Genomic DNA, 24,637 nt, shown 5'->3' on the forward strand with positions numbered 1-24,637 from the left:
TGTCCGTTAAGGTATAAGTGGCATTCCATTCCTCCGGGCAACCATTGCTTCTACGCTGGTGCACAGACTTGTCTCGATTAGCCCGGGAACGAAATCCCGGGCGAGGTCTTTATAAAAATTCCGTAAAGGAATCCCCGAAAGGGAGCTATCTCGGCCATTGATCAGCCGAGTGCCGATAATCGATGGGGAAGAACGGTTCTCGACGCTGACGAGACGAAATCCCCGTGTCGGTTCCGACGTGTAATTGGAATCTTATGAATAAATTCAGCCGCGGTCCTTTTTTCAATTTTTAATCAGCCTGTCGCATTTAGCTCCGTGAACGAAACGGTTCGAGTGCGTGTGACTTCTATTTGTTTCGATCAGATTAGAGGAATGGTTCATTTGCGTTGTGATTTCTTTGAGTTCGGTTCGGTTGTGATCCTACATTAAATAACGTACAATAGATGATCGAATTATCAGCAGTATGAAAAATATGATTTCTTGTGTTTGCGTAGAAATCAATTGTATTAACATTGAAATAAATTTTCTTATGGTATTGTTCATTTTTCGATTGGGCTTTTGGTGGTCTGTTTTAATTGATTAAGGTAGAAGCTACGAGAGAACGGAATTCTGATTTGCATTGCAACATTTTAAACGGAAATTCGTCTGAACATGCTCTTTGCACTTGATACTACTCGAAGATAATGAGTTCCTTGGCTGCAGCAAGCATGTTTGCTGAAATTGTTGCAAAATATTCATTCATCGAGTTGATAGAAGAATGAGGGCAAAAGATATCAGTGAATGGGGAGATAAATCGTTGGTTGTGTTCAACTATGTTACCGTAATGTCAGGTCGGTTGATACTACAAATACTACATACGAGCTGTAACGATCACTGAAAACACTACTTTCGTAACAATTTTACCCTGATAAATGGGTGTAGATAAACTGTCAATTAAACGAAGCTTTGATATTCCGTATAATCTGTTTCTTATAAAATATTATCACCCAAGTGAACTTCAAACTGCTCGAGTATGATTATTTTTAGACAAAAAATAAGCGATTTTATTCCTCAATATTGATTATTTTACAATAGGTATCTTAAATATTTAATTTTTACGTAGACCATGAAAACAATACAGGCAACACCCAATCATTCCAATTCTCTGAGCCACAAAGAACACAAATTAGAAAGAACGTTAAATCAAGTGACTCAGCAGTCAGAATGATGAAAGATGAAATATTTATTTGTGATTTGTGGCCAGAAATACAATAAAAATTTCTTTCTCGAAAAAATATGCTTTTCAATTTTTCACATTCTTTTTAGTTTAAATTAAAATTTACTTTTTCTAATAGATTTCTAAAATTATGACAGAAGAAGAAATATCGTCTACGTCATGCCTAAGTATTTTTGTCCCGTTAGATTTGTGAAATGGGGACCACAGTGCCGTCGCAGTTTCTTCAACGAGCCCGGTGGGACATTGCGCGGTGCCGAAGGGGGCGTGAACGGTCCGAAAAACGAAAGATTATTTCGCTAGTTAAACACTAATTAGCCCCCAAGCGGCGGTTCAGTTTGTCCAGGGGCCCCCTTGTCTTTGCTGTAACAGACACGGGGGGAGAGGGGCGTGGAGGTGGACGTTGATCCGGCGAAGTTAGCCGTTCAACGTAACAGACGAATAATCATTTAATGAGACACCCGGGTCACGGGGCCATTTTCTGTTTGCGCTTCCATCGCGAGATGCGTGTCCCCGTCGGTTTCGGCACTGTTCGCGAGACAAAGGGAAAATTAAGACGGGACAATTCCCTCGAGTGTCTTTCCGGCCATTTCGAAATCCTTTTACGGACGAGTGCAATTTGAAAGGATAACGGTCGGCAAAACATTTTCTTAGGGGGACAGTCCGACCGTTTAGTGACAAATCGTGACAAATGTTGTTTTAATTCCTAATTTATTATTTTAAACCGGTAAATCACCGTAAAACCAGGACTTTAAGAAACGCTAGTACAATCTTCTTCCATTTCGGACTTATTAAATCCCTCAGTTTATTAAATGAATAGTTGTTCTATCCTAGTTTAAAAGTAGTAATTCGTAGGTACAAACTCAAGCTATCAAATAGACGTCAACAATAGTCCAAATTTGTTCTAGTTTTACGTGACGTCCAGTAACTCAGCATTTAAGGGAAAAAAGAAAAAAAAACGTCGGGGGGACTCTCCTTTTTCCGCGGTCGGTTCCGTGAACCTCGTTTTATCAGCGTGAACCCAAAAACACTCGAAAATGTGTTACATCGCGATCACCGCAAGCCACGAGAGATTAGATTTCCGTCGCTGCGATACCACCCTATCTTCGCTCTCGGTGCAGCTCGGTTTCCCGCGTTTATAGAGAAAGAGAGGAAAAAGCCGAAACCGCCTCCGCGACCTTCTAAGACCGTCGATAAACCGTCGATTATCGTTTCAAAGGACGGCGGGAGGGTTTATCGCGATTATGCTTTTCGCGAACGGTGACACGAAATCGATCTCGATCAATCATGGGACGCCTCGAAGACTAGCGATGGGCGTTTGGATCGCAATTTCAGAGTAATTCAAAGTTTTTCCGTACTTTGAAAATTGAAATCATACCGAATGCAATGAATCTTGTGTCTTTACAGATTCGATAGGTCCTAAAAAAACTTGGAAGTCTTGAAAGTCTTTAAAGTCTTAATAATTTCCAGGTCTTGTAAGTTTTGATAGGCCTTGAAAGCTTGGTCAAATACTGAATACTCACCAAGCTTTCAAGACCTGCCAAAACTTTCAAGTCTTGTAAGACTTGCAGTACTTCCAAGACTTTCAGGACCTATCGAATCTTTGAAGGCCCAAAACTAATCAACGCTCAAAATTCATTATTTATCAGGACTTTTAAGTGTCGAATTATATTCGAAATGATTCAAATTTTTCTCCACATTTATCAAGTGTACCAATAAGTAGTCTACTATTTTTGTGGCACTCTATATTCTGTCTCACTGTCCTATTTTAATAATTATTAGGTATTTCTTCCAATCATCCTCCACCATTTGGACTACACAGAAGACAGGAAAGATGTTCTGAACGTAAATATTTATATTGACATCATATTGAAACCATAGTGGATTACTTTTTGGTACGCCTAATACATATTCGAATTGCTTCAGAGCCCATCGCAACTCGAGACTACCGAACTTTGAGCAGAATGCGTGCGATAAGTCAAGAGACTTTCGCGACTTGTCAACACATCTTCAAGGCTCCGCTGTCAGATACAAAGTAATTACACGTGTTCTGCAGTACCGATTGCGCGACAAGCCTCCAGAATCTGACAATCTCGTAACCACAAAATCATTTTATTCAAAGAAGTGACAATTTTGTTAAAGTATTGGCCACTTCTGTGACCTCCAAGCCTTCCACAAATTAAACTGTACACATATTTCAGACATTTCAAGTTAATGAAAATTGCTCCAATTATTTACGTAATATGAATTTTTAATTCTCGTAGAGTTATTGCTTCGAACTTCAAATGAGCTACAGATTGTTAAATTATTCATTTTGTAAGAAATATTTAACGTAGAAAAATAAGCCAGAAATGTTTTATTCATAATATGTTACAAACGCGGTGTACAGTAATATTAACATGTTATTTTTAAAGATAAAAACCACTGTACGGAGTATTTCACAGGTTGCAATTCCCAACAAGCAAACTTGCGGATGAATGAAATTGTTGCAGTAGTTCTCGGTTGAATTGTTTGTAATTATTCGACTATACCAGCCGTAATGATTTAGCGAACGTTGAAAAGTATTCAGGATAATTGCTGTAAATTGGAGCTTGACTGCGTTATTAGTCGCGTGACTAGTTGCGTTACTGATTGAACGCGACTGCATCGCAATGAGAATCATTAGATGCAATTTGGTTGCATCCCAGCAATTCCCGCATTCCATTCTATAAAACAAATTGGTCTTGTTTGAAAAATCTACTCCGAGCGTAAGCGTGAATCGCGAATCAAGTCCGGGGATAAAAATTTCCACGAATGATTTTTTTCCTGAAATATGCAAATATGCATAGACAGATGCAGTTGAATGCATTTTCTTCAAATAGTACACGACACGTAAAAGACCATTTGAAACGTAATTATTTAAGTGGGTTTTGTTAATTCACAATGAATTATTATCTTCGCCTATAATTAGTATTCTTATCTTTACACGAAATGTAACGGATAAAAATTTTATCAGTCGTTCCTGATAAAAAAAAATTACAAATTTCTACTACGAACATGCAATCATGTTTACATTTAAAATTTATTTAATTGTTTCATAATTAGGATTTTTCATTAAACTATTGTGTTTGTTATTTTGATAGATATTGTGATTACTATGAACGTACCTTATTTTTTTCTGTTCATTTTTAATTTGAGAGTGATTATTAGTGAACGTGAATTCTTCGCGAAATCAATTACCGCTCCTTCATAGGTACATGAAAATTAATTTCCGCATCTGAATCATAAATGCCACGGAAATAGTTCTATAGTTTTCCGTACAATATTACCATAGGTGCTTACGTGGCTTAAATTGTATTTTTCTCATTTATCGAGTCAGCCAGGACCTTCTTGTTCACCCGCATCCACGACCGCGTGAATGTAAATGCAACGGGAGCTTATCGAACTGCATGATACACCGATAAATAACGAGCATGCTTGGTAAAGATGCCGCCTCTACTAGCAACCGGGCTCACGACTACAAATGGCTTATTTACCAGAAAAGTGAAACGACGGGACAATCTCCGTTCTAAGGGAGAAGCCTCTAGAATAAGATGGCATTTTAAAAACAAATCGCCTTCAATTACAAAAACTGTGTCGATTTTACGAACTGACTCGATCCGATAATTTCAATATTTTCGTACCCATAATTATTATTTATAAAAATCACTGATCGTTAGCAACAAATATTCCAGGACATATCTAACATAAATCGTCCCTTAAATCTGTCGTCGAGTATCATTAAAAATTTTAGCTTCTCTTTGTCAAAAAAATCAAAGTTATCAACAATATTTTCATTATTGTTTTTAACCCTTGTGCCTTACTCCAAAATCGAACCCTTATTGAAAAATCACACGACCCAGGAAACCGGAGTGAAATAGGTTTCCAACGAAGAAATCCCGAAAGTTTCATCTCGAAAGGGGAGACATCGAAAAACAAAGGGATCGAACGCCATGGACAAAATTGAATTTCTCGAGCGTAAGCTCCTCCAATGCAGGTCGAAGCGAGCGAGGCTTCGCCGCGGTGCTCGAAGGGGAAGAAGTTGCAAGGCGTATCGTAAAAGATGGGTAAGCACCGACCGGAACATTCATGCTCTAGTGAAATTAAATACTAGCGCGTGGTGAGAGTGCGTATATGTATATAGGGACCCCAGTCGAAGCCATTTAAACCGGCCGGAGGCGAGGATATTCGCCTGGGTTTCCAGTCGCGTATAAATCTTCGGGGGACGTAGCGACCACGTGGTGCGATCGGGTACGTTGGCCACTTTGTCGCAGACCGAAGAGACTCCCCCGGATGATGTTTAGGCCAGATTCGTAGAATTTCGTGAATGTTTAGCTTGTAAACTCTGGTTCTCGAGTTCATCGTTTAACCATCAGACGGCGGTGTTTTGGGTCCATTTTTTTCCCAGGACTTCAGAAACTTCACACACCATTCCAGTTTATAAAAATTAAGTGAAGCATTAACAGTAGTTTCCATTGGTATTTTCAAAGACGAGCGCTTTGCGACGATTAAGAGAATTGGGAGTCAACTACCCATGGTAAACATATTTATGCAATACAAGAATAACACGATATCTATTATATTGATTTTTATTGCTAGAAACAATTATGAGGCCAGTTATATGTGGTATTTGGGCACCCTAAAAATGTCAAAGTGACTTGTATGGTCAATTGCAATGAATTACGTTGTATTCATTGCTAAAAGGAAACGGTTTACTTAAACAATTGGACGTTCCTCAAGTTTCACAAACGTGGAATACTACGCGAGCGCTAAACATAACAGTAAAGCCTAATTAATGTAAACTAATAACGATCAGTGCAGCGAAAAGTTAATGGAATGCAGCCACGTATACAATTTGAATTTTAAATTCTATTGATACGATCTGCACTGAAAATGAAGAAAGAATTGTTAACGTTTCTAGTCAACTAACGTGACACGGTATTTAATATAATTACAACGAATAGTGATTGGTTTAATTGTTGTTTACTTTTCTGCTGCCAGTTCTCGACTGGGTAGTTAACAAAGCACATGGTGACTTTGTAGTGAGGCAGATGAATCAATCGAGAAGTATTAAATAATACGATCGTGACTTCATCGCTTACTACTTTGCGCTGTCATTTCGATCCATAGCCTTGGTCGTGACTACAATACCGTTGCATTGACTATGGACACTCATTAATGCTTCCAATATCATCACTGCTACTTCTGCTATTATTATAACTATCCTGGTTATTATTGTTATCTCGAACGTTACTTCATAATTACATAGACGTATTAGACAATATTTTTCATTCAATATACTTCCACGAAAAACTGTGTAACTTGAACATCGAGAAAACAAATCACAAAGCTATCATTTCTTTACTGTTATTGAGAACTTGATCCAATAATTCTCTAAAACAGTCTCTGAACACTTTCCATCGAAAAATCTGCCGTTTAAACAGGTTAACGGTAGGGTAAATGGAACTAATATGGCCAACCCAAATTCAAATCATTCTCAATTAAAGGGTGATCGATACTTTTTTTACCTAACTAGTCTCTAAACAGCAAAATATTATATTCCCTAAATTGATCAACGTTTTAGCATCTTCAGAGCAGAGTCTATTCGAAACGTCATTATACTACTTGCACATCCCTTTCTGTGAAACTTGTCACTATCATTACGCGCTGTGACTATTATACGCGTCGTAGCGAACCGTCTGATTATTTGCTTTTCACAGAATACTTGCCATCCGGAATCACCCCTCCCAAGACCCGTTCCCGATTTACTCGGCCGTAGTATTCCAGCGTAACACTTATTGTTCAGTAGTTAGGACGACGTCTGGTACGCGCTGCGACATCCGGTCGCGTAAGTTGCACGCGCAGTACATATACATACATATACATATGCATGTACAACGCCGTAGTAAGCGCGTACCGAACGCAAACGAGACGAAACCAGGCGGGTTTCCGTGCACGAAGGACATTCCCACTCCTACACGGGCGGTTTCTTTCTACCGGGGCCGTTGAAATTATCCGGCGGAAGTAGCCCTTACTTTCCCTATACACGCTTCAAGAATTTCTCAGTCGAACGAAGGAGGTGTATTGCAGGTTCGATCGTTCAGGTGAGATCGTTCTTGAACCTGAAATGTGCATGCGGTCATCGTACATTTCGTAATGATGTTACAGTAGAATCTCCTAACCTAGCCTATAGCAGAGTGTATATGATTACTTATGAAAAAATAAGTTAATAGTGTAAAGTTTTTCGACGGAAACGAGATTTGAAATTTAGATATCTGATATACAGTAGAGCCTCCCATATTCGAACTGATAGGGTGACTGTTTAGATAATAATCACTATTTCAATATTTTCTGCCAGGGGTAGTAGACAGTGAGCGGAGAAAATGGAGTAAATTAGAAGAATTGTATAACATTTCATAGTAAATATGAATTCAACGTATCCATGAATGGTACAATATTACATATTGCATTTAAAAAGGAAGATTTGAAATTTGTTCCAAAGCTCATGATATTATGTGATTGTTATAGATTAACCGCCATCACAGTTGTCAATCATTAATTTTTTATTTCTCGTCTGCGATCAGTGGAATGTACAATTCGGTATGTTGACCTGCCTCACGAAACAAAGAAATAGAATTTCTCGTTTCTTGTCACGTGCATGGCAGAGACACCTCTCGGAACTGACTTTCGTTCTTTGGACTTCCCCGATCCCCATCGACGCCATTTTTCTAGGTTCTTCTCGAATATCTCGAAACGATTGAAACAAAGTCAGTTTATGCAGTCTCGAGAGTGAAACGTGTACAATGAATTAGTATTGAAGACCGGGACATTTGGTGGTAAAAAGCAACGCGTAGCAGTTTGATGTCGATCATGGACGAACGAAAACGAATAGGTCCGTGTTTCTCCGAACTCTCTCGAGCCAACATCGGGTCGCGTGTAAATGGCACCCTACTCCTCCGTTGTTAGACGATCAACGTGGCCACTACTCCGATGAAAACAGGTCCTTCGAAGCCGATGCATACATATTCAAGAAGAAATTATCAACGGAACAAAAAGCCAGGAGCGACGATGTTCGAATGTTTTAGAGAACACCAAGAGACAGAGAAACATTAAGAATAACCCCGAATGTAGACATTCTTCTTAAGTCGTTTATTACTTCGAATCCAGTTGCTTCCCCAATAGAACAACCTAAAATAACAAATCTCGAAACTATCTACCAAAATAATTTAATTTATACTGCAAAACGTGGCACACACGAATTTGGCCTGAAACTTAACAGCCCTTTCTGGGACGAATCGATGACAATTATCTTGCCTATCAGCTAATTTTTCTTATCTCGGCAAGGACAATGGCAATCTGAACCATGAAACTCTGAGTTGGTGTGGTAGATCTGTGTAAGGGATATAAAAGAAGCAATAAACTATTAATAAAACAGCATCTATAAGAAACAGGGAAAAGTACACAAAATAGTCACTTGTTGATCTATTTGGTTAGTAATTTATACAGCGTTGTTACTCGCATTTTCGGCATTCTCGACCAGTGTAGATTGGGAAGTGTAACGGCCAGGTTCTCGTTAATTTATTACGATAACAATTGACACAGAATTTTTTCCCATTTTTTCCCCAATTCTGGACCAACGTGGACTGGAAAAGGTGACGATCCTGCGTTTCGGTGGACGGGGGTCCCAGGTTCTCGTTACACGATGCGAATCTAGCGCTGGCGCCCCAGTCACGGGTAGGAATGGTGGGGGCCCAGTCGCGTTTCACGTGACACGCTGGCGCCCCTGTGGTAGGGATCGATCCGACGTCACGTGACCGGCTGGCGCCGAGTGGTGGGGACGCACCTACTCCCCTTTGGTAGGGCCGATGTGGAAGTGCAAGAGGAGCAGCCGTATTCTGACCTGGTAAGTCGCCAGTGTCGGATCGTGAGACGCGGAGTAAGGGTAGGATCGCTTCGCCTCTCGCTTGGACATTTAAATCGCCCGCAAGCACAGCTAGCTCGGTGAAGGGAGAAACGGTTTCTTTCGCTTATCCGGTGAACCTACCGCAACGGATTCTCAAACCGGCTCGCAAACCGCGAAACTGCCTGAAACTCGTGAACAACGAACAATACTAATCCGTGCAACAGGCAGAATTACGCTTATTTATTAACATTTCCACCGTACGTCTCTCTTATTTATTTCATATAGTGTAATACCCGAAGGACACGTCCTTAAATCCCCCCCCCCCCCGTGAGAAGGCAGCTTCGACGAAGGATACAAGACTGAGAAGTAAGGACTGGGAAAAAAGGAACAACAACCGAACAAGCGTCATAGCCAGAAACACGAGAGAGAGAGAAAGAGGGAGAGAGATACGGAAACTGGGAAAAGTGTGTTGTTGTGCATGAAAATAGAAAGAACCACATCGTTATAAGCGTCGTTGAGTTTTTTCGCCCCCACTCCCTCGAAATTCGGGGCATAGTCGAGACTCGTGGTTGTATATTTGTTTTTCGCGTAGACGGCCTCTAGGTGAGTGATACACGGGAGTCATTGCCCGAAACCAAGGTCCTGTACGTGTCGTCTCCTCTTTGTATACATACTCGTACAGTGCACACGTGTGTCCCCCCGGTGCCCCTCTGTACGGTATAGTATTTTGGTGTTAAGTGTGGTTTAGTGTACCCCCCTTCGCACGACAAGTAAAACCGTCGTCTGTCCGGTGCCGAATTTGTGTGAACTCTTTTTTTTTTTTTGTTTTTTTTTTCTCTCTGCTCCCGTATCTTTACGATCGATTCGTGCATGCCCTGTCTGGCCGCGCCGGCAAAAAACGGTTTGGCAACGTGGCACGTGAATAAAGTGAGTTCGCGACGACGACGTCGACGACGACGACGACGGCGACGTTGGTGAAGAGAGGAGACGGAACGAGAAAAAACGAAGGAAAGAAGAACGGCCGATCCGACAGCATCGTCGTCGAGCTTCTTCATCTTGACACACCGCACGGAACCTTCGATCGCGAGTCGGCGACGAGTCGCTGAACAGGAGGGAGGTGTGTGTGTCTGTCTGTGCGCGTGCGAGGAAGGGAGAGGGAGAGAGGCTGCTGCCACAGCCGCCGTCCGTCTGCGTGTGCGCTCGAGAGGTTAGAAACGCCACAAGGGGGAACATGGATCTGCTTTGCTGCGAGACCACAGAGACAGAATGCAGAGCCTACGCTGATCCCGCTTTATTTGGTGACGACCGTGTGCTGCAGAACCTGCTGAAAACCGAGGAGAGATACGCGCCGAGCAGTTCTTACTTTGAGTGTGTGCAGAGGGACATCTCGCCGCTCATGCGCAAAATCGTCGCGGAGTGGATGTTAGAGGTGAGCAACCGTTTCCGGTCCACGTGTCGTCCTTGAATCTTTCCGAAATTTCGACACCTCCCGACCCCGGTCTAAGCCCCACGCGATCGCACCAACGTTCCTCGGATTATTCGCGAAATATCCGGCGAAAAATCACCGGTATTCCCACGGGGTGGATCCCGAAGCAGTATTCGGTTTCCTGTCGAGGCTTTTTCGCGATGCTTTCTAGAAATGGTTGCACCGATCGTTACTCGTCCATCATTCGCACTCTCTTGGTACAGGCTGTTGAAGTTCGATGTTGACAATCGCGATTTTGATACATATTTGACTGTGGGTACTTATGCAAATTCTTGAATTGTGAAATCAGACGGTGCATAGAAATGCAATGGTTTTATTAGCAATTCAGGTTGACATTTTTCAGTATATTTTACTAAATTGCATCCATCATAAATGAAAGAAAAAACTGTCCCAACAAATCACTCCCATTGCATCTACCTTCAATTTGGGTCTCGAACACCATACTGATACAATGATTCTGATCATTAATAAACCAGCAGATCGTGGAATCCTCGAATCTCTCGGTTTCCCAACACCCCGTGCATCGTGTCTATAACAGGGTTCATTCGTTTTTTAATTACTGGTAAACAGGAGAGGTTACGTAATCGCATACAAGGAATCCTCGGCGACCGCCCACGCGCAATTATCTGCATCGGAGGAGGAACGTTTCACGGCTATAACGTTGCGATATCGTTTTCGCGATCTAACCGTTCGTGGTCGAGGAACCCAAGTCCCCAGGGTGAAGGCTCTCTGTGTTGGCAAGTGTCACAATAGGGTATATAACAATAAATTTTTGCTTGAATCGCCCACGGAAAGCGTCGCGTAACCGTATAATTTCGTCCGATGATCGTTCCACGGGCGACATTGTAGTCTCGAAGTGCCCGATACCGAACAGGTTTGAACGGTCCTAACCGTCTCCGTTCTTTTGGTTCGACAGCGGTGGCGGCGGCTTTGAGTCTGGTGTCGCGCACGGAGCCAACCGCCGCAGGGCGAAACGTTACGATTATTTTCGTCCCGTGGCAGTAGCCGCGACTCGAGACGTTCCTGTGACGTTGTGACGCCGCGTCTGGCGGTCCCTTTAAAATTTAAAAAACACCTCCCGTCACGTAGGTGCCGCGTATTCGCCGGCAGCGCGTGCCGCTTCCGACCGTTTCGCCGTCATTGACGAGCCGAATCGTGGCAGTTACGATAATTCCGCACGCCCGGTGCTTACGTCACGCGTTTTCGCCGAACGCGTCGCGGCGACACCCAGGCTTTCATAATTAATATTTCGGTTTACATTAGGAATTCATACCGGGCCAGAGAGGCGTACCTTATAAACGAAATCGATCTTTGTTTCGCTGGTTCATTGCCGCACGAACTTCGTGACTTAATCCTCGGTCGGTTACGTAATATTTAGACTGTTTATATTTTATCGTTGCAAATATTGTTTAGTACTGTCCGTGACCAGTCGGTTGGTGTGCAACTAATTGTCGATTTTTTCACTGTCAATGTACAGTTGGCCAGAAAGGTAGTTCGATTGCCTTAGACATTAAACGAATTTTGGCATTTGTCAGTTGTTTTGCAAATAAAACTCTACTTTTAATGAACATTTATTGTACAATACACTAATAAGTGCTTATTAAAAATGGGCTATATATAAATGAATATATATAGGAATTAAATTTCAATTAGACCAACGAAACTCAGAGGGTTCGACCTTTTCGGAACTACATTCCTAATTATTAATAACATGTACATAATGTAAAACAAGTATTTGCATACATTTACTTTTTAAAAATAATTTTATGGCTTCTCACATTAAATAGTATTTTGTTTTTACCAGTTTGCATAATCGAGGTCTTACTGTACATCAGAATATCTGTGCTTGAAGAATCAAACGTCGATTCACACATCTATCATGGCGTTTAACACTCAATGTGTTAATAGCTAGTTTGTCGTGCAGTTTTGTGTGGCGTGTAGGGACGTTCGGATCGAGTTCCGCGATTCCGTCGTTCAGTTTTCCTTTCGATGTGACCACGACAGTATGTATATACGGTGTACCTATGTAGTCCCTCGAAGAACGTTTAAATGCCTGCTTCGAATCTCGCCACGACCCGAGACACGCGTCTTTCGGCGACAAAGTGTTTCTTTTCTGTTACCTTTTTTCTTCGCCGTTGGCCAATACACGTAACGGTGGTTCCATTTTTTGCACAGCATTCTGACAACCTTATTTGTTTCTAACTCTCGCGACTACGGAGCTCCGATAAAAAAAGTAACGTGTGTCGACCATTATTTACCAAGCTGGGCAAATGGCTTGGATGTATGTGTTAATTTCTAAGAATGTGTAGGTCTACGGACAAATATTTTCACCTTTCAGTTCATTGACCGTGCTTAAATCCTTTATAAATTAAGATTTTGTTTGGTAAATTTATTTATTTTTGCAATGGTGAAGATAATGTTATTTTCTGTCCATATTGTGTATTGATCGGTCGCAGGCTAGCAGCTCGGGTGCCCCGGGTTCTACGCTTTCTAATGATGTAATTCGCGTTAAATTCGAAATCGTCGCATTCCATCGGCAATTAACCGCCCAGATGTTACGTTTCGTCATCGAATTACGGCGGGATGCTTAAACGCGGGGTTGTATAGGTCGTTTTATAAATATTGATAAGAATTAGAAAACAAGAAGGATCTGTTCTAATCTAACGAGATAAGTCCTAATACCTTATGTACTATTCGTGCCACGGGAAATACATTCTGGCCTCTAATACATAATTCATTCCCTCCCATATTAGTTACTAGACATTATTCACCATATACACATACCTTTAATTATTTACAATTTAATAATATTTTGTATTCAGTAATAAACAAGGTAACACACTTGTGTATGTTCTCGTTGCACGAACAACAATCAGATCGTATCGGAAACTTTTAATCTAAACCTATCGGAGCTCGAGAGATTTCAATTCTTATCGTTTCCAATACCACCCACGATGGGGTACCGATTACCAGAACGTGATAAAAGATACATATTAAATACCCTATGAAAATTAGTATTTCCATAGCGTGTGGGGCAATCAGTTTTATTAAATCCCAATGTAAGCAAAAGTCCATCTTCGCGTCATATTCGAAGATACGAAATGTCCAACTGATGATCATTCATTGATCCGTACCTTCAAATAATAGTTCCCAGTCTCACTCTTGGCATCGTTTCACGGTATACCAAGTGCCCACGAAGAATTAAATCCTTGAGCCCCATCGGTCGACCATGAAGCGAATTCGAGTGCAGAGAATTGAACGTTCCCTCGAAGTTTGTCGAACAGGTCCCCCTTCCATCGTTCTAGGGCGGACCAACGCGATTAGATGGTTCAAGGTCCGACATATTCGTCTGTCGATTGACTTTTTGCGCGATTAATTGTAAAGATCAGAGGGAGGTGGAGGGCTTTGTAAAGCCGACCTTGACCGGGCTTGGTCGCGTGTATATGTATACACGCGTGTGTCGAAGTCGATTGCTTTTGAATTCTTCTGCATTAGAATTGTTCCAGTTCAGACAAATAGGAACACTTTGGTTTAGAACAGTTGTTGTTAAATGGTGTTCCGTGAATTTTTAACGATTATTCTGTGAAATTATGAAACTAGCTTGGAATGTTTTTTCTTCCTCTTGGCCGAAGAATCGCAATGTCCCTCGAGCTTTTGTAACATTGTATCTGCTAATTGCTACTCCAAACTTTTTGGTGAAAGGTCATAACCATTTTTTACGAATTCGTGACTACATTGTTGATATTCCCCAACAGATATTGTAACATTTACTTGTTTGTACTAAATGTTCATGGAAGAAAAACATCACCTTAGAAGCAACATTTTTTCCTTTATATTCAGAGATATTTTATATAGCGATTCATAGTCTTTCTTCTCTTGAGTATTCTATTGGGTTCAGAACAAAATAGAAAATTCGTACTATTTAAGGAAACAATTAGGTAAATAAAGGTAACTCGAGAATTTCGGGTCGTTTGCAATTGCTCTGTAGAATTTTGAAATTTCGATTTTTTCTTTAGCTGTAACATTCGAGGTGTGTCGCAACGGCGACGAAACAATTTTTTCGGTTCCGTGTCGTGAAATGGGAGCAGAGTATCGTGAATCTCGATGTACGAGCGCGCGAGGAAAATTAATTTCTGGGCCGATCGGAAGAGGAAATAGACTTGTCCAACTCCGTGGTGGAACTATTATTGGCTGATCCCCGTGCGCGAAAACACGATCCTGGTTCCCGTTCTTTCGGTTTCGTCGGTTGGATCCGAGCGCCGTCGAAGGACAGATTAAAGTTTATCGAGGCAGATAACAATGTAGAAACCGCTATCTGGCCCTCCTGAACCGGCCGAATGTTTCACGATCGGTAAACAGTTTTTAGAAGCTGCTGTTTAGAGCTCGATAGAGGAACACGGCGGCGTCGTTGTTCCCTTCTTGTGTACAGTATCAATAACTTCTGTTCTATGGGAGATAAAAATTATCTGTCAGATGAATTACGTGGGGTGTAATTTATGACGCGATCGGACGGGGGTGGTTTCGTTGGTTCAGAAGTGGTTGTACCGTTAGAATGGATTCATTGTCCTGCGGTGATAGATGTACATACTGAGTTGTTGATAATTGAACGAGTATTTGCTTCGTACTTTTTGGTAGGATTTGTTTTAGTAATGCATTACAATGTTAATATGATTTCTGTTATTTCTCTTAACGATATGGTAGTACTAGAATTAATCGGAGGGATGGTAATACTAAAATTTTCGGTAAGAGCCAGTACATTATTCAGTAAAGTTTATATTTTATTTGAATGGTTATGTGTTGCCATAAAAGCACCATTTCAGGTATGTTCTTAATCTGTTTATGGCGAAGCAACTCAGTGATATTCGATACCTGCACAATAGAATTATTTATTGTCAGTTATAATTAATGTTCAGCTGCTTTTCCGAAAGTTAGGATTAAGATAACTGTAGATTTAATAACTGTTAGGACACATCTGTGTGACATGTACCGCCCTAAACTGCGGAAAAACACAGCCATAAATCGCTACCCTTAGACGGTACGGTCAGGGACGACGAGTTCTTAGAAAGGGCCCACCTTGAATTTCCACAGAAAGCATTGTCCTTCAAAGTAATACGATCACTTGCCTCGGATAATTTTTAGAACAGGCCCATCGAAACAATTTCAACCCCAAAAACCTAATCGGTGATAAATTTTCCGTAATTACTTGTTAAATTTTCCTAGAATCATAACTCGTGGGCGATTTTTCCCGAATCCAATATAGCTAATACTTTTAACGACGGTTACTGAAGCTTTTAACTTTTTAAATATGTCAAATTTGTTTATTTGCCGTTGAAGTCTCTAATTTTCTTACATTACATACTGTTTCCAAATTGTTTACCGGAAGTATATGCGCTAGTATTTATTTTTAACTATCCACGCTCAGATCTGCACGGTTTTCGTCGTTAAATCATCAGAAGAATCGCGCATGGAAGACAGTTTTCGCGTGTCTGGTTCGTTCTGGAAGCCATAATTCTTACCCCTCGTCGACTTCTACTTGCTCATTAGCTCGAAAGCGCGAAGGTAGACGCGCACCCTCGAAGAATCCGGCGTTTAATCGATGATAGGGTGGCGGGGACTATTATTTCGTTAAGTCGTTTGGTACTAATTGGTCGTGGTGTACGCGTCATGAAGCAATTACGAGGGGTGTTGGGAAAGGGGTGGAACGCTGGTCACGCTCAATAAGTCCCCACCGTAAATACCAACGGCGGCGACCGGCCGCGTTTCGTACGGCTGCACATATACCGGTTAAAAGCAACCGGTGGGGATTTCTATGAACAAGCCACAGTGGAAAATTTCGGTCAACTCCCCTATTCCGGAAATTGGATTTGGAGCAAGCAGGCCGTTTGCACTTTGGGCGTTTACCTCGGGGAGAACCTTGGGCGTTTAGTATATCTGGACGGAAACCCGGATGTCGTTGAGATCGAGATTGTGTGGCTTTATATGGAGTTAATTGGTCGGTCGGTAGGGGTTGAAATACGTCGGGGTAAATATTTGTTATGATACCGCTGGTGGTGTGTCAAGTGGAAATTTATGTATGTTTCTGTGAGATTTTGAATATTATTCCTTTACATTTCATTAGTTCCTTGTAGCTGCGGGACAAATTAAAGTAACCCAATTTATTGTTAAAGTTCGATGTTAATTTTCTATATTTCAAAGTCTGCATGTCCGCGGACAGTGTCAGTTCAGACGAGAGTCACTCGGTGCGATCGGATTGGAATTTCTTTCCACGTCGAGAACTCTCGTTATATACTCACCCTCAGCATCGACAGTATCGATTGTATCTTCTCCTCGAGAACGCTTCGAAAACAAAAACCGAGGTCCCCGACCTGTGCCCCAGGGTGATCGATTGGCTAAAGCAACAACGTTAAATTACGTACAGAGGAAATCCGTTCCGACGTGTGTACCCGCTTCTTTTTCTTTCCTGTGCCCTGCACTTGTTGCGAGACGCGAATTTTAACATTCATACAGCTAATTTGTCACGGACTCTGTGCAGTTGATAATATTAAAGTTTCTATTTATCAGGTACATTGATACGTAATCCACCGTTATTAGTATAGATTCTTGATTGCCATAGGAAGAAACAGTGACTTCATAAATAATATTTGGTATACCTGATAGAAATAACCTCTTGCATTTTTCGATAAATCATAACTTTAATTTAACGTTTGAATTAGTTACTTGAGAAATTTTCCCCTTTTGGCTGTTGCTTGATCGTTTTTCAAATAAGTTGAGTTACGACTCGAAGTTCCTTAATATATTAGCCAACAGATCCGTAAAATAATTTTATACAGTATTTGTAACATTCATACTGACAGTAATAAAAATGCAGTTTTTTGATATAATGCTCCATTAAAACCTGCATGTTCACGCTAGAACCCCAAAGCTCATACCTGGCGACTTGGTAACAATACCCGCGCCCCAATCGACGAAAACCGACGTACAGGTATCAAGTATACACCTCCCCGAATCCAAAGTTTCAACTAGAAAAAAAACCTTCCCCTGTGAAGTCGGCAATAGGCACGAAAAGGGACAATTTGTTCGAAGCGCAACCCCCTTGAATTCTTTGTTCTAATGGGGCCCTCCGACTGACTGACTGATCGCCTCCCGGCGAGGCAAGGACACGTTTTCTAATCTGGTCTTCGATGATCGGTGGCAGGTATGCGAGGAGCAGAAGTGCCAGGAGGAGGTCTTTCCCCTCTCGATGAACTACGTCGACAGGTTCCTCTCGATCTGCCCGATCAGGAAGTCGCAGCTGCAGCTGCTAGGAACCGCCTGCCTGCTTCTCGCCTCGAAACTGCGAGAACCGTCCCCGCTCGCCGCGGAGGTGCTCGTTTTCCACACGGACAACTCCATCACCCTGGATGACTTATGGGTAAGTGCTCTCGGTCCATCAGCTTTTGCTCTTATTTCATGCATGTTTTCGATCGTGGGGCGAAGGGGGGCTGATTAATCGGTACCCTTTGATACCGACTGTAGTACCGTACGGATGGTGGTCGATGGACTCTGTCACACACGTGATGATGTAGAGGAGAGCCTGTCTACTGCAGGTCCGGTTCTGAGACTTTTGTTTTGGTTCTTCCTGGTTTGATAAATATATGACAGATATTTTGCGAGAAACTAGTATTTTTTTTTTTTTTTGTTTTTTCGTGAAATCGTAAGTGAAATTAATTTGATTTAGGCCTACGAGGTACGAATGGTTGGGGGAAACATTGGGACTGTAATGAATAGATTGCGGATTTTTATGCGAAATGATATTTTATAAAGTTAATCGTGCAGACAAGAGCAAAAGTAGAAATTTCTTTCGAAAGTATCTCATTGGGTTGGACATAGTAAATAGGCAAAATGATATAATAAGTGATAAATATTTACAATTTATATAACCGTATTCCGTATTGTAGGAAGTAATAACTGTTGGAAAATCTTCTTCGAGCGACCAAAGAACCGCATATAGTTATTATATGTGCTCAAGCAAGATCTTTCCAGTGCTATCGATAAGAAAAGACGGAAAATCCTGTAGGTAAACATTATCACCTTTCACTGATAAATTTCACCGCGCGTTAATGAAACGCACCGGGATTATTGCTGATTGTACCTTGACACGCGATAAGTCTCAGGTATCGTAAGGGATCGTCCTCCGCCATTTTTATTTACTTGACAAAAGATATTTTTGCGAAATAATTGTCTATCCGTGGACAGATATTTTATATATCGAAAAAATCGTAAGAATTTTTCGATCTCACGATTTCAAGCCTGCAAAAATTGATCGGCTCTTTGTTTTGTTCCAAGTAGCAGCTGGGTCACGCAGCCGGTTGTTCCGTGAATTTCCTTTTCCCGTTAAAATGTATCGCTGCCTGTATCTCGATCCTGTATGGTAATCGCATGAAACTTTCATAGGAAAAATTTACGGTACACTTCTCCCGCGGCTATTTGGCGAAATCACCGAATCGAAGCGCGTTACACGGACCTAACGCTTCTATTTTTCTGTTGGCCCCTCGACGTGACTGTTGAAATATCTGTCCTCGAGCGAATATCGCACCACCGATTAAATACCCACTCCCGTCGATAGACCCTTATCGATCATCAATCGATCCATCGTAACCGACTGTTTTCTTAAAACTCAAAAGGTTTTTTAGTTTCACTCCTTTTCTATTAACAGGAAAATTGTTCGTTTATTACACACCGAACTACACGTATCACCAAACAAAACGAAAGAATAACGTCGATAAACAAAATTTCAGTTTTACTTTTAATCCGATTAATTTGTTCGATTTAATTACCGAAACGAATTTCACCTCTCACGTTTTAGCAATAATTCTCAGCGGTTATTATTTGTTAATCTAATCACCGCGAATTCATCGTCAATTGGTGAACAATCGGAACGCCAACGAGCGTCTGTCGTTCGATAAAAAGAACACTATCTGACGATTCTGCTGACTCAGCTGGCCGATCGATGTACGATCGACATTCTCGGAGTACTCCAAAAAGAATTCCGAGCTGCGCGAGGCATTTAAATTTCACCAGCGTGTATGTGTGTATTTTTTCTGGGCCTGTTGAGTTTCACTGGTAGTATGATTCGAGGGGGCTACGATAAATCGGAAATAAACGACGACAGAATGCGATTTCAGAGTAATTTAGAGCGTCTCGATGAGAAAGAAACGGGCAGTTTGTCGCGGCGTGACTTGGTCAATACAGTGTGCGTGTCATATTGTCGCCAGGGGAAATTGTTCGGCTATTTTTCTGGAAATAGTTTTCCGGGACAATGTCAACTTTTCTACCGTGGGCATCTCTGGGGGCGTCGCAAGTTGCAAAACCTGATTTATCGAGGGACAGTTGCTTTGTGCGAATTTGTGGGACAGTGATGCGGGTCTGTTCTTTTCCATGGTTACGTATGCATCGAGCTTTCTGTTTCTATTAATATATTCTCGGAGGGCTGAAAAATTATGCATTATTTTATTTTTACCACAGTAGTGACTACTTTTATTAATACTTAGAATCGGACAATTCGGTTGAAATAAACGGAGTTCAATCCCTCCTCTGTTTTTCTGACTGATATATGTATATGTGCTTGTTTTCCACCGGTACATAGTCCGGTCGTAATTCACGTTGACGTAATTGTTATAGAAGATTCTCTGAGATGTCGTATCTTGCAGATTTTAATGGTTTAGAATAGAATTATTTATTTCGTTGAACATACGACTCGACCAACGAACGTACACATTTGTATTTCAGGTTCTTTTATATTGAGAGATACGAATAGATTCAACAGTATTGGTTATTTTAGTTTCGTGTAATCGTAGTTCTATTGTACGTAAATTATTGTCGTGTTCCAAATTGACTTCAGCATTTACTCTCGAAACTTACTCTTATGCGGATACGCAGCATATCGATATCTTAACGCAGATTGCAATTCAGTAAAAAATCACTCGAATATTTCTTTTTATCATTTTTCCATCCACTTAATATCATCATTTTTACTGTCTACCGATTCGAGAATTTATTTTCACGTGTGCACGCAGCATAATCCTCTCTAAAACCGTTCGGGGTATGTATGTATAAGCACGACTGCTTTCAAACCCCATTACGGAAGTACAATTCCTTGCGACGAAATGACGCGCCAGGGTGTCGAGTAACAAATCGCGCGTAGTCGGGACAGCGTCAGGAAGATGGAGCGTTTTGCAAACGTTCTATGTATATGTGTGTGTGTGTGTGCGTGTACTCCGGCTTCGAAATAAAGAATCATCGTCCCCGCATTTCAGCGTGGCTGGTAAACAAGGGGAGGGGGGCTTTTTAAATACCTACTCGCAAGGAAAACGGAGAGATAGATGGCCAGTGTCGCGCCACGAATTCTCGGCTATTCGAGAACACGAAAGCGTAACCGGGCTCCCACGGGCAAACAAGAGATAGCCTAAGCAAGCCCAAACAGATAACGACTGATACGGGGGAGCGTTATTTAATTTCCAGCACCGACAACTCTTCGAGCCTCTTTTCACGCTAGACGTCGGACGACGTGGGATCGTCAACTTTTTTTTCCGAGATTCGTGCCACTCCATTTTTTAATTCACCTGGAAAACGTTTCACCGACGGTCATTACACTGACGGTAATTTAAGGAAATATTTGAACGTTCGTAAATACATTACGTGGGTCTGAGTCGATGTCGATTAATCAAAGTGTCAGTGTATTAACTATTGTTGAGGCGTAAGATGACCCTTAACTATAGACAACTCGTTTCAAAGATGAATAATCCGACGACTAACTTTGTAACACTTTTAATAACCAAATGAATGGTATTTCTCGTTATCGTTTTGGAAATGTCGTGCCACTTACTGTCAATTGAAGGTGCTCAAACGGTTAGAACTTACAAAATTCTTCACCAGGTGGTGATAGCGAAAGAAAAATTTGAGATCGTCTGTAGTTAAGGGTTAAAGTTGGCACATGTAGCAATCCTGTTGTGGAATCAATATCGTGGAACGTAGCCTAATTATTTTGTAATGTCCGATTTAGCAAAGATTCGGGCGAGACTATCGATTGAAGCCCTCATGATTCCCATTATTTTACTATGCTTTAAAAGGGTAAAATAGTTGTACCATTAGTTTTTGCGTCATCCTCAGGTATCGTCGGTGTCTTCCAGGTCGAAAGATGCAAATTACATTGACCATGGCGTTCAATCGCTACTGTCTTATCGGTTGTCGCTATCATAGTGGTGCAGGCGCTGGCGTTCCTTATATTACTGTCCACTTGAGAGTAGATTAGTTCTAGTACCTGGTATAGAAATCTCAAATATTGGGGACTTGCTGTCAAATCTGTGATTGTGAGTTTTGTGTAGCACTTCTCGAGAATAAAATGTTGGACTGGATACACAGCCTTTAGTTTCTAGTGAATTCTTTAGGGGACAAGTTATCCCTAGAGATATAACTTTTTGGTTTTTCCTTGCTAGGCCTTATTGCACTGAATCGCATAATTGGATAATCAGGTCATCAACTGGAAATTTATCTGCTGTATTTTTCTCATTCCTAATCGCAAAACTAATATGGAAAGATTAAAATAGGATGAACATGTTCTACTATTGGTTACCTGACACTGTCTCGGTGAAGTGTGCCTGTTTCTAGCACGATCTCGAAGATCTCGGGGGATCGATTCACTTCCAGCGACTCCCACAGCCAGTGGAAGTTTCTGTGACACGGTAGATTGGGAAACATGCGGTTAAAAAGAGAGGATGTCGCGATAAAAGTGTTTTGGAAAGAGAGGAATAACCGAGGAAGATAAGGGTGGGCTAGAAATAGACGTTGAGGAGCAAGTGACGGAGAGATAATATTCGATGTTTCCATGAAGATATTTCGGAGCCCCGTGTAGAATAATATACAGGGTGTTATAAAAGAAGGCTAAAACTACAGTTGCAAGTATAGCTAATTAGAAATGAACCAGAGTGTTTACTAAACGTGGCACCGAGAATCATTTCTCGTCAGTTATGAGACATTCAATTGGAATTACTTAAAGAGTATGTTACACGGTATCCTAGATAAAAGAATGGCAAAAGAACAGAAATAGGTAACATTCCCTTGTATGAAACTTCGTAACACATCAGACCGAATCATATTTCACATGTTTATCACAATTTTTTCCCTTAATGCTAAATACCATCGAAATGTAACACAACTTTCCTCGAGCATTTGGGTATATAAATCAAATCTGAACGGATGTTTTGGTGCCTCTAAATACACCAAATGAACATAAAGATGAAAGTAATTGAGACACCAAATGAGGTAATGATACACTGACTCCGTTATTATTGACTGCGACTGAGAAAACACTGGCCAAGCCATGTAACGCGTCGTTTTAAGAGGCAAAAGAGAGAGAGCTCGTGGCGGGCGGCGACCAGATAATCGTCGCGTAAAAACAGTCGAAACGTTGAAAGGGTAATTGCTGTTTTGGGGCCAATTTCGTCGCCCCCCCGAAGCAATAAACTCGTTGCGGCCTGGTTGTTGCGCCGACACCGTGTTCGCCGAGTCGTGTAATAAAAGGGCGAAAAGGAAAAACAACAAGAGGAGAATGGCCGCTGACTAATCATCGGAAAATAAACAGGAAGGTGCCGGCTGAGGGCCACGATGCACCTGCAACCCGGCCCCGGTATGTATGCACATGCACCGGCACGCGTGCAACAGGCACGAAAAAGTTTATCGATCGCACGACCGGCTGAAATTACGGAACACAGCGGCGACCCCCGGAAACGGGGCTCCCCTTTCGATAGATCGTCGATCGGGGGGAGTTCAACCGCGCAAATTACTCCAATTTCGCTCCAATGACTCCGACTTTCACACTTGTTTGAAACGTATTAGTGACTCTAACAGTTTGTTCTGGAAACTTTAATGATGAATCAAGTTTTCTTTTTTTCGTTTGGAAAAAAATAAACTTAGTCTTTGATGAGTACAGTAGTACACCTGTTTGTCGTTCATCTTTTCGAGACGAAATTTCGGAATTCGTGAGTTTCCAGCTCGCTGACTTCTTACGTCATTTCTGCTTCCTCAAACACTTTCTAGTGCCTCAAGTTTCGATCTACACATTAAGGATCGCTTTGTACACCCACTGTGGGTGACCCACATACATATTCGAAACTCTCTAACTGTGAAAGAAATTAATTTGTCATTTGTACTTGCCCATACTTTCAGATCCTTCATTTCTCTCTTAAATCACCTACAGTCTTGTACCACAAAACCTGTAGAAGACGAATCACTTCATCATTTGTACCTGCCTATAGTTCCCTTTCATTTTTCGCTTCGTTTACCAAAAACACTCAGTTCCATCGGAATATTCGTATCACCATAACCTAAATCGCCTTTATTCGATTTCAATTACACTTTCCGTGAGCAGTCGAGGTTCACCAGTATCAACATACCGCACATCCGTGCACAGATTGTATCTTCGAAAAAAGGTCGTACCAATCATTCTTGTCCCCGTTCCCCAAAAGGGAATCACAGAGGATCAGTCACCGGCTCCGGAAGTCTCCCCGCACCTTCCCAGGCCCCGCAGAACCCGTGGAAGTGCACTAGCAGAATGGTTGCACAAGTGGTGCAGCAGGATACGGTGACATTAGATCATGCGAAAAATACCCATAGAGGCGAATTCCGGCCGGCTGGCCGAGCACGGTGGTGGTGCACGCTCTGCGAAAGCCCACGGAAAGGAGAGGGGAGCAGGTGAGGGCCAGGTGCGTCCGTTCATCGTCGTCGTCGTCGTCGTCGTCGTCGTCGGCGGCGGCGGCGATGACGGGGTATATCCCTCTGGCTCTTTCAGGGCTGCACCGGGCCCCGTGCTTCGGGGCAGCTGCCTCTCTGAATACGGGGCACCCCTTTTCTTCGAGAAACCCCGCCGGAGCCGGATCCTCCTCGGTGCATACTGGGTGTATACATATACGCGAACGTGGATCCATCGCGGAAGACGCCACACGTCTCTTATTCCGTACCGGCGAGAGAAAGGAGGCTGTAA

The 24,637-nt window shown here is 41.9% G+C and overlaps 1 protein-coding gene across 1 annotated transcript in view; it reads left to right on the forward strand.

Annotated features, from left to right (window-relative positions):
- The first annotated feature begins 9,982 nt into the window (after nt 1–9,982).
- Nucleotides 9,983–24,637, forward strand: part of LOC107185964 (G1/S-specific cyclin-D2) — a 44,173-nt gene continuing 29,518 nt past the window's right edge. Inside the window, exons 1-2 of the mRNA XM_015573740.1 lie at nt 9,983–10,563; nt 17,816–18,031. Of these exons, the coding sequence (XP_015429226.1) occupies nt 10,366–10,563; nt 17,816–18,031 (414 nt within the window). The 5' untranslated portion in view covers nt 9,983–10,365. The remainder of the gene's footprint in view (nt 10,564–17,815; nt 18,032–24,637) is intronic.

The sequence above is a fragment of the Dufourea novaeangliae genome, unplaced genomic scaffold (genome assembly GCF_001272555.1).
Source record: "Dufourea novaeangliae isolate 0120121106 unplaced genomic scaffold, ASM127255v1 scaffold54, whole genome shotgun sequence".
NCBI lineage: Eukaryota > Metazoa > Arthropoda > Insecta > Hymenoptera > Halictidae > Dufourea > Dufourea novaeangliae.